At 42.2% G+C, this 15974-nt stretch overlaps 1 protein-coding gene across 3 annotated transcripts in view; it reads left to right on the top strand.

The window, feature by feature from the left end:
• Positions 1 to 15974, top strand: part of LOC111952415 (ankyrin repeat domain-containing protein 13C-A) — a 64983-nt gene that overhangs the window by 39276 nt on the left and 9733 nt on the right. For all 3 annotated transcript variants that reach the window (XM_023971052.2, XM_023971050.2, XM_023971053.2), the window contains 6 exons: positions 5467 to 5552; positions 6731 to 6776; positions 9265 to 9331; positions 11165 to 11309; positions 11491 to 11622; positions 14343 to 14504. In XM_023971052.2, the coding sequence (XP_023826820.1) occupies positions 5467 to 5552; positions 6731 to 6776; positions 9265 to 9331; positions 11165 to 11309; positions 11491 to 11622; positions 14343 to 14504 (638 nt within the window). The remainder of the gene's footprint in view (positions 1 to 5466; positions 5553 to 6730; positions 6777 to 9264; positions 9332 to 11164; positions 11310 to 11490; positions 11623 to 14342; positions 14505 to 15974) is intronic.

The following is a 15974-nucleotide window of genomic DNA, read 5'->3' as shown; positions in this document are numbered from 1 at the left end:
CATATCTCATATCTCCCTCACTAGCTTTAAGCACCAGCTGTCAGGGCAGCTCACAGATCACTGCACCTGTACATAGCGCATCTGTAAACAGCCCATCTATCTACCTCATCCCCATACTGTATTTATTTATTTATTTATCCTGCTCCTTTGCACCCCAGTATCTACTTGCACATTCATCTTCTGCACATCTACCATTCCAGTGTTTAATTGCTATATTGTAATTACTTCGCCACCATGGCCTATTTATTGCCTTACCTCCCTTATCTTACCTCATTTGCACTCACTGTATATAGACTTTTTGTTTTCTTTTGTTCTACTGTATTATTGACTGTATGTTTTGTTTATTCCATGTGTAACTCTGTGTTGTTGTATGTGTCGAATTGCTATGCTTTATCTTGGCCAGGTCGCAGTTGYAAATGAGAACTTGTTCTCAACTAGCCTACCTGGTTAAATAAAGGTGAAATAAAAAAAATAAAGGTGAAATAAAAAGCTGTACTGGAGCACCAAGTATAGGACAAAGGCTCCTTAACAGCATCTACCCCCAAGCCACAAGACTGCTGAACAAGACCCCCCACCTCCTCTACATTTGTTTTGTGCACAGCTGCTACTCGCTGTTTATTATCTATGCATAGTCACTTCACCCCTACCTACATGTACAAATTACCTGGACCCCCTGTATATAGCCTCGTTATTGTTATTTTGTTTACTTTTTATAATTTTTTACTTTAGTTTATTTGGTAAGTATTTTCTTAACCAACAGTGCAGTTCAAGAAGAGTTAAGGGCTTGTAAGTAAGCATTTCATGGTAAGGTCTACACTTGTTGTATTCGGCGCATGTGAAAAATAAAGTTTGATTTGAAGATGGTTATCGCCTCAGTCACAATATGCTAACTAAATGAAGACATTCTGCCTAATGGTGTTAATAGGTGTCTCTTTCTAGATCTGTGTGAGATAGATGGATGGACAGTTGTCCACCATCCATCAGGAGACACAAAAGCCTAGTAAATGGATACTAGCTAGCAATTCTACTGTTTCTGTTCTGTTGATCTCACTTCACATGATGGAATATTGAATTACATATCCTTTGTAGTGACTGCCCTCCCCATCTTTTACAATCATGTGAAAAACAATCATGCTTTTTATTTCTCTCTCATTATCACATGAAAGTCATTAGTTTATTACTCTCATTAAGATGGCTGACATCTAGCCCTAAGTGCTCACATCAATCACAATGCAGCAGCCTATGAAATAGTTCAAAAGCAGGCTCTGGTCCCCTGGGTTTGGCGCTATGGTGGCTTATCATATGGGGCTTTTACTGTCCAGCGCCCTGCTGGGTGCTTTGATGAGAATGGCAGGGGAATTCTGCCATCAAAGCCCAATGGAGATGGAAGTGATTTGTCCCATAGCCTCTGATGTGGCAGGAGAACTGGAAAACTGGWGCACCCTGTCCTGCTGTCTAYGACTGACTGCTAGCTTTTGCCTGCAGTGAAGCCTAGTGCTGCCTAGTGCTTACACTGTGTCAATATTTACTGTCCTCTCCCTGCTACTCGAAAGCTGGCTGACAGGTGTAGTTAATTTTTCACTGGTGGAGGCGTGTTGGATAAACAATATTATTTCAGGTCTTGGTTATGTGGTGGATTCTTTAGCATTAATAATACATTATCTATTATGATTTATTATTAACATTCCAGACCCCTTTCAGACAGGAAATGGCTCTATTTCTATTGCTTCTATAGCCATGATTTGGTCTGTATGAGGGTGAATAGGCCTAGGCCTAATTATAGAGAGGTGGTCCAGTGTTGAGGTCCGTGTCAGCTCGGCCCATTTATGCTGGGTGGTCTGTGGGCAGATGGTGAGTTATTCCTCCCTCCYCTCCCCTCTCTGTTCTCTCCCACCGAGGGGCGGTGAGGATCAGGAGGCTCGCCCATCCGGAGCCTGTCGCCTCTCATTAGGCAACCAGGCCTGAGAAAAACAGAGAGATGCCTGGCCCCCAAAACATAGCCCAGCGCGTGTGTGTGTTTGGCCACAGAGCTTGGCCCCTGTGGCCTAGTTTCATTAGCAGCATTCAGTCACTTTGCAAGTATTCAGTCACTTTGCCATGAGACTCGAAATTGGGCTCAGGTGCATTCTGTTTCCATTGATCATCCTTGAGATGTTTCTACAACTTGATTGGAGTCCACCTGTGGTAAATTCAATTGATTGGACATGTTATGGAAAGGCACACACACCTGTCTATATAAGGTCCAACAGTTGACAGTGCATGTCAGAGCAAAAACCAAGCCATGAGGTTGAAGAAATTGTCCGTAGAGCTCCGAGACAGGATTGTGTCGAGGCACAGATCGGGGGAAGGGTACCAAAACATTTCTGCAGCATTGAAGGTCCCCAAGAAAACAGTGGACTCCATCATTCTTAAATGGAAGAAGTTTTAAACTACCAAGACTCTTCCTAGAGCTGGCCACCCGGCCAAACTGAGAAATCGGGGGAGAAGGGCCTTGGTCAGGGAGGTGACCAAGAACCCAATGGTCACTGACAGAGCTCTAGAGTTCCTCTGTGGAGATGGGAGAACCTTCCAGAAGGACAAACATCTCTACAACACTCCACCAATCAGGCCTTTATGGTAGAGTGGCCAGACAGAAGCCACTCCTCAGTAAAAGGCACTTGACAGCCCATTTGGATTCTTTGGCCTGAATGCCAAGCGTCACGTCTAGAGGAAACCTTGGATCATTCCTACTGTGAAGCATGGTGGTGGAAGCATCATGCTGTGGGGGTGTTTTTCACCTGAAAATAGCTGTACGGCAACGCTCCTCATCCAACCTGACAAAGCTTAAGAGGATCTGCAGAGAAGAATGGGAAAAACTACCCAAATACAAGTGTGCCAAGCTTGTAGCATCATCCCGAAGAAGACTCAAGGCTGTAATTGCTCCCAAAGGTGCTTCCACAAAGTACTGAGTAAAGGGTCTGAATACTTATGTAAATGTGAATTTCCATTAAAAAAAAAATAAAAAAAATGGCAAAAGAATTAAGCTGTTTTTGCTTTGTCATTATGGGGTATTGTGTGTATATTTATAATGAGGCTGTAACGTAACAAAATGTGAAAAAAGTCAAGGGGTATTTACACACACAATACCAGTCAAAAGTTTGTACACATATACTCACTCAAGGGTTTTACTTTWTTTGTACAATTTTCTACATTGTAGAATAATAGTTAAGACATCAAAACTATGAAATAACACATGGAATCATGTAGTAACCAGAAAAGTGTTAAACAAATCAACATTTATTTGAGATTCTTCAAAGTAAGAAGGAAATTAACAAACTTTTAACAAGGCACACCTGTTAATTGAAACACATTCCAGGTGACTACCTCATGAAGCTCGTTGACAGAATGCCAAGAGTGTGCAAAGCTATCATCAAGGGTGGCTACTTTGAAGAATCTCAAATATAACATCTTTTGGGGTTTTGTTTAACACTTTTTTGGTTASTACATGATTCCATATGTATTATTTCGTAATTTTTATGTCTTCAATATTATTCTACAATGTAGAAAATAGTAAAAATTAAGAAAAACCCTGGAATGAGTAGGTGTGTCCAAACTTTTGACCTGTACTGTATATGATAGGATGTGTGGACATTATGTACAGTATATTGATATACTATCAATTTTATCTGAAGAATACGTGGATAGAATAGTATATGTACAGCAATAGTTGAATAGGATAGCCTTGACTAAAATAGAGTATATACATATGAARTGGGTAAAACCATATGTAAACATTATTAAAGTGACCAGTGTTCCATGACTATGTACATAGGGCAGCARCCTCTAAGGTGCAGGKTTGAGAAACCGGGTGGTAGCCGGCAAGTGTCAGTGACTAAAGTTCCGGGCAGGGTACTGGGTGAAGGCCGGCTTGTGGTGACTATTTAACAGTCTGATGGCCTTGAGATATAAGCTGTTTTTCAGTCTCTCAGTCCCAGCTTTGATGCACCTGTACTGACCTCGTGTTCTGGATGGTAACGGGGTGAACAGGCCGTGACTCAGGTGCTGTAGATATCCTGGAGGCTAGGCAGATCGTTCCATTCTCTGCAGAGCCCTGTGGTTGCGGACGGTGCAGTTGCCGTACCAGGTGGTGATACAGCCCGACAGGATGCTCTCCATGGTGCATCTGTAGAAGTTTGTTAGGGTCTTAGGAGCCAAGCCGAATTYCTTCAGCCTCCTGAAGTTGAAGAGGCACTGTTTTGAGCCTTCTTCACCTCACTCCGTGTGGGTGGACCATTTCAGATTGTCAGTGATGTGTACGACGAGGAACTTGACGTTTTTCATCTTCTCCACTGCGGCCCATTCGATGTGGATAGGGGGGTGCTCCTCTGTTGTTTTCTGAAGTCCACGATCAGCTCCTTTGTTTTGTTGACATTGAGGGAGAGGTTATTTTCCTGGGATGCACAGAATAAAGCATATATGTGTAGGCCTACAGTTAGCTTATTATTGTGGGATTTGTGTGTGTGTTTGTTCGGAAAACAACCTGTGTGATTGAATGGACAGATTAGGTCTACTTCAGCCCCTGCATTTGAAATGACCAAATTWAACACTATATGGTTTGTCTGCGACAGTCATGATTCCATTCCTTTTATTGGGGGTTTGTGGTTTTGATTTCATAAAAACTGTGTTTTCTTCTAAAAGCATATTATACGTGGATTGCTCACATTGTCATTTAATCCCCCTGACGCCTCCTATAACTGCAATTAGTTGTTCCCACCTCTCTCTTTGAACCACAGATAAATGTTAGTCGGGTGTGGCTGTTTCAGCTCGGTCTTATTTGAATGAAAACGAGAGGAATTAGGCTGAAAGCTTGTTAAGCTGGGTTGTCATGGTTAAAAGTCTCTGTTCTGTTTGTCCTCCCTCGGGTCATTAAAGAGCTAACAGAGGTATCTCATTAATGGTCCACTTTATTGTTCGTCTCATTTCCCTCTTTGAACTTCCTGGAATAGATGTGATCCCTACCGGCAGTGTAGTTGGTGGGGGTTGTAAAGTCCTGTTATGCCGTTTCACTCTGGGAAGTCAATATAGTGTATATCAGGGACTAGAATTAGCAGTCAGTAGGTGTGTTTCTCCCATTATTGAAATTCATTGACAGTGTCATGTGCTTTAATACTGTACAATGCTGTACTGTGTGATCAAGATTTGAATGATGTGATGCTTAGCTACCCAGACACCAAATGATTCAGTCATCGCAACTAAGCTTTTAAAAGCATACAGTATAGATTGGGGTCAAGTTCAATTCAGTTTGCATGGTGAAATGTGATCCTCTATTTAGCAATGTGCAATGCAGTTGATGGGATACTTCCTCTTGAAGAGATACCTAGAGATACCTAGAGATTCCAATACCTAGAGATTCCAGTAATGATGATTGTTATTGCCGTATGTAGTTGTGGTCTCACCCCTCGCTCTCTCTGTTTTTCTCTCTGTCAGTCACAGCGCTGTTAAGGAAGCTGAAACAGCAATCCAGAGAAAGTGTGGCGGACAAGAGGCCAAAGTTACTGAACGCCCTCAAAGAGGTACGGCACTGAGTCTCTCTCTCTCTCTTTCCCCCGTTGTTATTTAATATCCCTGATCCCTTGTAGTTTATTTGAGGTGTAAAAAGGCTTCTGAAGTCTGCAATTTCCACTTAACAACTACCCCTACAAAAATGTCTACATAATAATTTAGATTTCCTGTTGCKGCAGGATTATTTCCCTGATGTAGCAAACTGTCTTAAATTAAATGAAGATCCTACCTCTGTATATCTTGTATCCCCATCTTGTCTCTAGCCTGTATCCTCTGCTCCCTTCCTCTACCCTCCCCATCTTTCTCCTCTTCTGAAATGAAGCATGTATCATTGTGCTGCGGTGCAGGCTCTGTACTTGCTCCTCCTAGTCAGAAATGCCACTCCGCTGGACACACACACAGACCCAGGCGCTATCAGTCACTCAGTCACACACTAACTACTGTCATCACAACAAAGCACCCCCAGAGAACAACCCTCTACATGCAGTGAATATGCCCTCTCCCTAGCCGCCTACGCTCAGGGATTATGCAGACAGACAGCAACATGGGCCAACCTGCATGGGTCAACCTGAATGAAAGGTGACATTCTCATAAACATTCTAACGACACAGGGGGAGGCAGATTCTCCACTCCACACACACACTTGCACACGCACACACACAGTTGATAGTCTGGGCTTTGGGGAGCCTTGCAGCACTGTGGCTGGCATGATGTTGTTGAGGGAACTCTGTGGGCATAAACATCTGGTGCCCTGGGCATAAGCCACTACCAGGTCAGTTGTGACTCCCCAAGAGGATGAACCTGAGTGATGAAGAGAAGGAGAGAGCGATGGAGGAAAGGGATGAAAGAGCAGTTCTCTCCCGTGTTAGATGAGAGGATATTATCATTCCTGTGATATCAGAGAGAGATTCTCTCTTAACTCCAGGGGATTATATTTCTCAGAGATGTGCTGCGTTATTATTAATATTACATCACGGGAGGTTTTATTTCTGGTCAGTACTGTGAGATTAGGTGGGCCAGCTGTGTCATTTCAGAGCATTTTAACTACATATTGGATTCTAAACTCATTGAAGAAAATGAGGCTCAACTAGGCTATCTTTGATATGGTAATGTCTGTCAGGTCTACTCTTCCTCTGTTACTCTGGTGTATTTTGATTGATAATGAAATTGATATTCTGTTTCTTTCCAGCTGGGAGACTTTTACTTGGAGCTTCACTGGGACTTTCAAAGCTGGGGTGAGTTTGCTTTGCATTCCACACAAGTACATGATCAAATTACCCACAACCAGGCCTACTCACTACAACTAATCAGTTTCTTTTTAACGACAGAGTGCATCTACTTAGATTAAAGTTGAAATACTAGCATGGTTGACATTGTTAAACAGAGTGTGTTTGTGTTAATGTGGTGCTATCTCTAAGAGAGTCCAGCTATGTGGGTGTCAGTGAGTGCTCTCTGCTGTAGCTGGTTGGGAATAGAGGGATGCTGAGAGATTGTTTACAAGCCTGAGGTAATCCTCTGGAGGGAGTGGCTCGCCCCTCCCCACACTGACAGAAAGACAGACACTCCCCCTGGTGGTGGCAATACATCATTACAACATCCCACCACCAGCATTACTAAGGCCTATTAACTTGTATATCAATCAATCAATAAAATGTAATGTATTTTATAAAGCCCTTTTTACAGTGCTTATACAGAAATCCAGCCTAAAACCCCAAAGAGCAAGCAATGCAGATGTAGAAGCACAATGTCTAAGAAAAACACAATGTCTAGATACCTAGAGAGGAACCGGGCTCCAAGCGGTGGCCAGTCCCCTTCTGGCTGTGCTGGGTAGCGATTATAACATTGTCATTAATGCCATATCGTTCTTCAAAATGTTAAAACGTTCATAAATTACCAGCAGGGTCAAATAATAATCACAGAGGTTATAGAGGTTGCAAAAGGTCAGCACCTTAGGAGTAAATGCCATTTGGCTTTTCATAGCCGAGCATTCAGAGGTCGAGCGCAAGAGAGAGAATCAATTCATCTTATTTTTTAGATGCGTTATTCACGTAATACCTATCGTTTCTTGGAATACTTTATAGAGAAAATAATGTTACAAATGTCCCAAATGACTTTGGCTGAATGTCCAGTGTAAGTCAAGAGTGTGTTCACATGTCTCTGTCCATGTTACATATTGACCTGCTTGTAAAGATTGTGTGACTGTTCACAACAGTAAAGAAAGGGATCCTGATTGTGTGAGTTGGTAGAATTTGACAGGGGATGGAGCAAAGTGCACCTGTGTGGCAAGGGCTCAAATGCAAAGAATGCATGGGAAGATGCCTTTTAAATTATCACTGTTCAGGAGGGTGAAACATCACAGAACATTCAGATGGAATTGTATAGTGCAGAACAGATTTAACAGAGAATTGTGCCAGCTCTGTTCATTCCATTTCTATCTGCAACATTCTAAACGTTTCACCTCAGACATTGAGAGACCAGGACCCCAGCAGTCCTTTTCAATATTCTGGGGATAAAACAGACACGTTGTCCAGTCTGTACTAGTGCAGATCAAAGGGAATGGATTTCCTCTCAGAGAGAGGTGCACTGCTGGCACACATGGCATTCATAGGCTCTGTTCCAATATCCATGCTGGCATACTTATATATACATTAGAATTAAGCAATAYAGCCCGAGGGGGTGTGGTATATGGCCAGTATACCAGGGCTGTTCTTATGCAAGACGCAATGCGGAGTGCCTTGATACAGCCCTTAGCCGTGGTATATTGGCAATATACCATAAACCCCCGAGGTGCCTTATTGCTATTATAAACTGGTTACCAACGTAATTAGTAATTAACCGTAAAAATAAATGTTTTGTCATGCCCATGGTATACGGTCTGATATAATCTAGAGGCGAAAGAAACACACAACTATTTAGGCGAGGTGCTGGCTATATTCTCATATATTAAAATAGCATACAAAAAACATAAATGGATAGCGTACGATCATAGATACAATTTGGCTACATAAGCCTACAAACATTTACAATAGCAAAATCACAATAATCACAAGAATGGCTTCAGATGAAGGTCTACGTTGAGACCGAAGGGAGCAAGGGTCTTTAAATTAAAGATCCAGGCAGCCTCTCAATAAATTGTCGAGGTCACCACCTCTCCTAGGGAGGGTGACATGTTCGATGCCATGTCACCCTCCCTAGGAGAGGGGGTTACCTCGACAATTTGTCGAAATGTTGGACATAAAATATTTTCGAATCTGAGCTCCTAGTGTGCGGATCTCCTTTATTTTTAAAAAATTCGGTCTGATATACCAAGGCTTTCAGCCAATCAGCATTTAAGGCTCGTACCACCCAGTTTATAATGAAGCAATATAGTACAGCATGCTAACATAATTATTGGAACATGGACAATAGTGTGGTGCCCTCCAAGGGTCAGAAGTGGTCTCAAATCCTATTTGCACATAACCTAAATCAGTCACATAATACCTTCTGCATCTCTTTTATAGTTCTGTAACTGAGACCTTGATAAGGTGTAGGACTTTGGAAATCATTATTTAATGACAGTCTGGTGGAGGCTTGTAAAGAGTGTTAAATATTAAACTGCAGAACTGCATATGCCTGTGCAGGTATGGGCTCTGAAAGGGGGAATATAGGAACTTTGAAGTGGTTGGTGATGATCATTATTAAGGAGTTTCTAAACTTAGGACTATCTATTTCCCCATGTTGCAGTGCCTTTGCTTTCCCGAATCCTGCCCTCTGACGCCTGTAAGATCTACAAACAGGGGATCAACATCAGGTGAGTCAAGTCATCCCTTGTTTTTATGATGTCGTAACAAGCAACAATTTGCTTGAAGATCATTGTAATAAATAAGCATGTCAAACAGATTACAACACGTAATAAAGAGACGGGTGTGCCATCATGGATCACTGATTCATTGACCAGTACTGTACTGGTCTCAGCTGTTACAGCATGTTTAAAGTTTGTCCACACACACACAATGCACAATGTTGCTTCTCCTCCTCCGCAGCTCAAAATCGATACACTGTTCTTCACCAATCTTTAGCTTTGGTTGGGTGCCAGTCTGTTTCTCCTTCAGCCATCTTGTCGTAGTCTTGGTAGGGCAGAGATGCAGTTTCGTTAAATGCAGAAACAGTCAGGAATTGAGCTTTCCCCTATGGACAAACCCAAGGAGCCACCTCTGTCCAACAACATTAGACTGGTGCTTCTCCTGAGTGATGACCTCAGCTTTAGTATTATACTGAAAAAGTCAATGAGATATGGTAAAACCCATGATAATAAAGGTCAATATGCCTTGATAAAACCCTTTATTGAAGCACTTTCAAGCTTTTAGAGCCCTTTTCAGTTCAGTAAAAATTCCTGGCCTTGAACACTACACCCTCTCCCAGCTTCATGGGCTTCTGTAAAGCCAACCCCAGCACGGTGGCTAATGACAAGAACGGTTAACTAGAGTGTGAAATCGGTTCTTGCACTGCTGTGACTGAGCGGCACGGCATCTGTTTGCAGATCTATTACCTCGTCATCCCTCTCCAAATAATTACACTTAGATAGAGAGAACCAGCACCTACCCTAACCCTACAGACTCCATTATAATTGGCCCAGCGCCAAGTCGTCACATTCAATTATTCCCCATCCAGTAGCGAAACACGATTCACCAGTTGGACTATACAGAATACAGTAAGGTTATCTGGCTTAATTGTTAGCAGGCTGGTTAATGTATGCTGTGGTGCTAAGCTTTACAAGCCTCAGTGTTCATTGACAAGAAGCCAGGTTCAGACTGTGTTGTTCTTCAAAGGGCCTGAATTTTACCACACGCAGCTCACCGTGATACACACGCACACGCACACAGAGACAGACAAATGAAAGTGTTTTCAGGCGTTGCTAGGTTACTTGCCTCACAAATTGCCACCCCTTATCCCCTGCTCTGAATCTATGCAACGCTGGAGATTCAGGGATAATTATTCTCAGACACATGAAAGTGTGTGCATGTTGTGGTGAGTGGGTGGTGAAGAAAGAAAGTTCTCTAACAGGCTTTCAAAATGTCAGTTGGAGAGGGGGGCCAAGGCATAACTTAATTTACATTCCAATGGTTGAAAGTCTCCGCTCTGTCGTACCTCTCACTCTCCCTTTCGTGTCTATGTGCAGCACATATAATTGTTTAGTTACTTATCTTTGTTGTCACACCTCATTTCTCCACTACTTCTTGAAACTAGCTTTTCTCGGAAAACATAGAAATGGGTTGTCTCCCATGGCAACCATTAAAGCAAAATTCGTCTGAGCTTTTAGAAACCAAGTTTCAATTCTTTAGTTTTATCGAATAAATCTTTTCTTTTAATTTGTATGTTCCTTGGTAACAAGGAAGTGTCCTTGATCTTATACTCGGTGTGTGTCTCCCTCACGCTCTTTCTCTCATTTATCTCATTACTTCTTTCAATCTTCTTTTGGTTTTTAAGGGGTGTGGAGGAGTTATATAGATGTGAGTAATCATTAAGCATACGTATGAACTGGAGGCAATATGTGCTGCTTTAATGTGCTGATACTGGTGCTATTGACATTATATTGACCCATGAAGTGGTTTGAAATTCAACCTTTCTTTCTCTATGGTCATAGACTGGACACCACTCTCATAGACTTCACAGATATGAAGTGCCAACGTGGTGACCTCAGCTTCATCTTCAATGGTGACGCCATCCCCTCTGAGTCCTTTGTGGTGCTGGACAATGAACAGAAGGTGTACCAACGGATACACCACGAGGTGAGACACACGACTTGATGCTGAAGTTGTTGTTTTTGCACTTCTCTAGCTAATGACCCTGACAGTTTTTTATTCCTCCTTTAAAAACGGGGCACCTAGCTTCTGAATTCTGTGAGCCCTGTTTTTGTGAAGTGTGTGTGTGTGCAGAAGACCAACGTGGCGGTGGCTCCTTGTGTTCCAGGAGTCAGAGATGGAAACAGAGGAAGAGGTGGACATCCTTATGAGCAGCGATGTTTACTCTGCCACTCTCTCCACCAAGTCCATCACCTTCTCCAGAGCCCAGACCGGCTGGCTGTTCCGAGAGGACAAAACGGTTGATTTATACATCTCTGTCTCTCTCTGTCAAATTCTAAAATGTATCTTTCTCAGAATTAGGGCAGTGGCGGTCATTATATTTTGTCAGTCGGTGATTGTCAAGCAAATAACTGCCGGTCTCACTGTAATTGACCGGTAATTAACATAAACATATTTAGCATCTCCTGGCTTCTACGCATAACCTACAAGCCACTGATGTAGACCTTTGGAACATTTACATTTTAAAAAGTCTAATAAATCAATTTAATATAGCCTACACATCACAATAAATGCATTATTTATTTTGGRACAGGTCTAAAGAAACATGAAGAAAATGTAGTCTATTTCAGAAGAACAGAATATCATACTCTGAGTTGTCCTTAAGTTAGGTCTTGATCTGGCTATGCCATATGGCTGTGGGCTACACTAGTTCATTTAGTAGACAAAGATTTCCTTATAATTCCGTGGCATTGTTTTATAGTGTGAAGAATACAATTGAACATAGCTGAATAAAATAGAAGGGATATTTTCTCCAAACGATTTCTGAGGGAGTGCGCACATGCAGCTATTCTGTGTTGAGCTGTTAACAAAGAAACAGGTCCTCCTATATGCTTAATTTTGAGTTATTCATGCAACTTTAGTTGTGATACAAACGTTGGGTATCATTGTTTTATACATTCTAGGGCTGAAAAAAGTTGCATGAACGGCATGCGATTTGCTTTGTTTCTTCCGCAGGCTGCACACACTTCATCAGTCTCTCATTCACAATTTGACAAGCACTTAATAATGCCTCAAATTACCCGCCGTATTGTGTGGCCGTAACGCACCCTAAAAAAAATCCATGCCTTTTGTGGCCAGTGGCCGTTGTGCTCTTGGGCTGAATATAATAATTATAATTCCCTTATCCCGGCTGCTAATCGGGTGCTCACGCACATGGTTCTCTCAGATGCCTCAATTCTTATTAGCTAATGCCCGTCACGTGATCGGGTCCTTCTCACAGGCATCGCCGCTCCGAAGTAAGATAAAAGTGAAGACCGACACATCAGCGGCGTAACTGCGCGCATCCTTTTTATCGAATTCCGAGGCGCATATTAAAGATGTTAAAAGAACTGTCCACATTTAGTTTTTGTCAGCCAACAAGCCGACTAGGCCTAATGAACAGCAAAAGCACTAGCCTATGTCAATCTATTATCCTCCAAAGTACAAAAGTTGACCTATTCTATTGGTTAACTTGTCCTTCTGTGCGAGAAATAAATATTCAAAACATAGTCTAACAGTTGTGGGATGTGATAGATCCCAAATGAATACAACCACTTGCATCAATTTTTTTTTTAAAGCAATGAGGTTGATGCAACAGATCAGAGCGTTTAGTTTAAAAAGTTGATAAACTATTATGCTATTTCTTAACATTATAAGCACAGCAATGCACACACTGCAGTAGACTATAAGCGTGAATGTTCCAAAATGCAACCAATTAGCGGGAAAATAACGTTCTCAAAAGTGATGCAAATGTGATTATGCATGTAATGCTTTTATTATTAAGTTGCATTTTTATGGTGAGAATGATCTTCACCAAACTTGAAACTCACGCGCCACTTATGTATGTCAGTTAGGCTCTACACCCCTTGTAAAGCGGATTAATGTGCTTACTTTTAAGAAGTTATTTGGCCACTTTAGTTGTGATGCGAACCTTATCAAAACATATTGGCCTATTAGCTAGGCTACATGAGGTACGCTATTATGATTTGAAAAAGTCGAGAGAAAAAAAGGCCTGCACTGTTTCGTGCCTTACTGCACACAAGCTGGGCATCATTCACAAGTGATAGTATATCATTCACAACTGATAATATTGTCACCCATCAGACTATTCTTAATTTATTCTTGTCTTTACATATGCTAAATAATATGTGTGTGAAATTAGTTTTGATTTAGAATGTACCGTTATCATGCATTGATCTGGGAACAGGGGCAGCGGAAAAAAATACATGTCATCTATGCACTTGAATAGCGAATGGAGTATACTTTTCCCATGGTTCATTTTCATGCCAGCCAGGTAGGTTAGACTCCTGTTGTAAAGCAAAGCAATGTGTTTAATATTAGGAAAGTTGATAAATAAATATAGTAGGCCTAGCCTATAGAAATCTGATAGGATCCTCCTCTTTAATAGAGACCATCAAAACTCTGTTTTCTAACACAATTGCATAGCCTATAGAAATGTTGCGCAACATGAGCTCATGAGCTCTCATGAAGTGTTTGATTTAGATTTTCGATTACATTTGCATTGATGTCAGTGATTAGAGGGACAAGAGAGTGCTGAGTACCAGTCAGTTAGCAAGTTTGGTGGGCTACTAATGACCATTAGCAGCATCAGAGCTTGGAGAAGCCTAGTTACCGTGACTAAACGGTCATGTGAAATTTGACTGAGGTCATGACTCGTGACCAGCTGCTGTGGCGGTAATACAGTCACCATAACAGCCCTAGTCAGTGTGCCCTCTGCTACTCTACAGTACAGTCTTGTTATTCAATGCAGTACAGGACACCCATGTCCTTTTCACATTTCCTGTGCTATATCTCCCCTCAACGAAGTTCAAAGGAAACAGAGTAACCAAAACATAGAGGTTGTGATTGATAAACATCCGGGGAGAGCTATTATTATTGGGTTATTGCTGTTTGTCCTTTGAGGTGTATTGAAGGGAAATTGGTGACCAAGTTTTTTTTTCATGTCCTTTGTTGCTCCAGGAGCGTGTGGGGAATTTCCTGGCAGATTTCTACTTCGTGAACGGGCTGGTGCTGGAGTCACGGAAGCGTCGGGAGCACCTGACCGAGGAGGACATCCTGAGGAACAAGGCCATCATGGAGAGCCTGAGCAAAGGAGGGAACCTCATTGAGCAGAACTACGAGGTGAGCTCCGCCGTGAGGCCCTTTAGCTGCAAAACTATGAGGTGAGCTCCGCCTTGAGGCCCTCTAGCTGCAGAACTATGAGGTGAGCTCTGCCGTGAGGCCCTCTAGCTGCAGAACTATGAGGTGAGGCCCTCCAGTTGCAGAGTACGGGTACACTGTATGGCCACAATATAAACATTCACCCAACTAAAACATTTAACCATATTTTCACATTCATAATGTTACAGAACTTGTAAATTTTCTCTTCTCAAACCTTGTTGTGACCCAGAGCTGTAGTGCCATGCTGGGCCTCTGTGCTGGCTTGGGTTCAGTCTGTGTCTAGTTCAGCAGTGGGACCTCCCAAGTTGGGGCTTTTGGCTGAAGTTCTATGCTGGGGCCTCTAACTGGAATTCTGCTGGAGTCGACTGGTATCATGTCACCTGTTATGGGTGTGAGCTGGGCGCGGTGTGCAAAGTGAAGATACTGTTTGCTTGTACCTTCAGCATAACCGCGAGTCCAGTCCTGAAACTCTCCTCTCCCGCTGGGCCCTTGGGGTAGGCCCTCTCAGACCCCACTACTTGCCACCCTTATATCACTCCCCTATAGGATCTCCTCTCACTTCCAGTCACTTGTACCAAAACAGTCACTTGTACCAAAAAATGTCAATGAGACATGGACCACAAAAGCGTCATATCTTTTCACTTAGCATATGGCTCATTTGCTGTAAAACACGTCTGCGTGGTTTATTTGGAAATACTTCAGTTGGACTACTCACTCCTCTTGGGTTTCTTTATAGTTGTATTTGTTTTGCACATACTGTCTGTCAGAATGAAAACGTCCCTTCTTAACCTCATTTGTGGCATTTTGCCAGGGGAGAACGACTGCCCCCTCTCATTGAAGACACGGTTCAAGGTCGACCGCAGTACTGGAGGTATTGTTAGCAGAAAGTCGGATCCCCCATTATAGTGAATGGAAAATGCTTCTAATACACCAGATGTACAGTGCATTCGGAAAGTGTTCAGACCCCTTCACTTTTTCCACATTTTGTTACTTTACAGTCTTATTCTAAAATTGATTAAATAAAAACATTTCCTCATCAATCTACACAAAATTCCCCATACTGAGAAAGTGAAAACAGCTTTTTAGAAACTTTTGCAAATGTATAGAAAACAAACAGAAATACCTTATTTCCATAAGTATTCAGACCCTTTGCTATGACACTCGAAATTGAGCTCAGTTGCATCCTGTTTCCATTGATCATCCTTGAGATGTTTCTACAACTTAATTGACCTGAAAATTGCTGTGCAGCAACGCTCTCCATCCAACCTGACAGAGCTTGAGAGTATCTGCAGAGAATGGGAGAAACTCCCCAAATACAGGTGTGCCAAGCTTGTAGCGTCAAACCCAAGAAGATTTGAGGCTGTAATCGCCAAAGGTGCTTCAACAAAGTACTGAGTAAAGGGTCAGAATATTTATATAAATATAATATTT

This window comes from Salvelinus sp. IW2-2015, linkage group LG26 (genome assembly GCF_002910315.2).
Source record: "Salvelinus sp. IW2-2015 linkage group LG26, ASM291031v2, whole genome shotgun sequence".
NCBI lineage: Eukaryota > Metazoa > Chordata > Actinopteri > Salmoniformes > Salmonidae > Salvelinus > Salvelinus sp. IW2-2015.
This window is presented reverse-complemented; position numbering and strand designations above follow the sequence as displayed.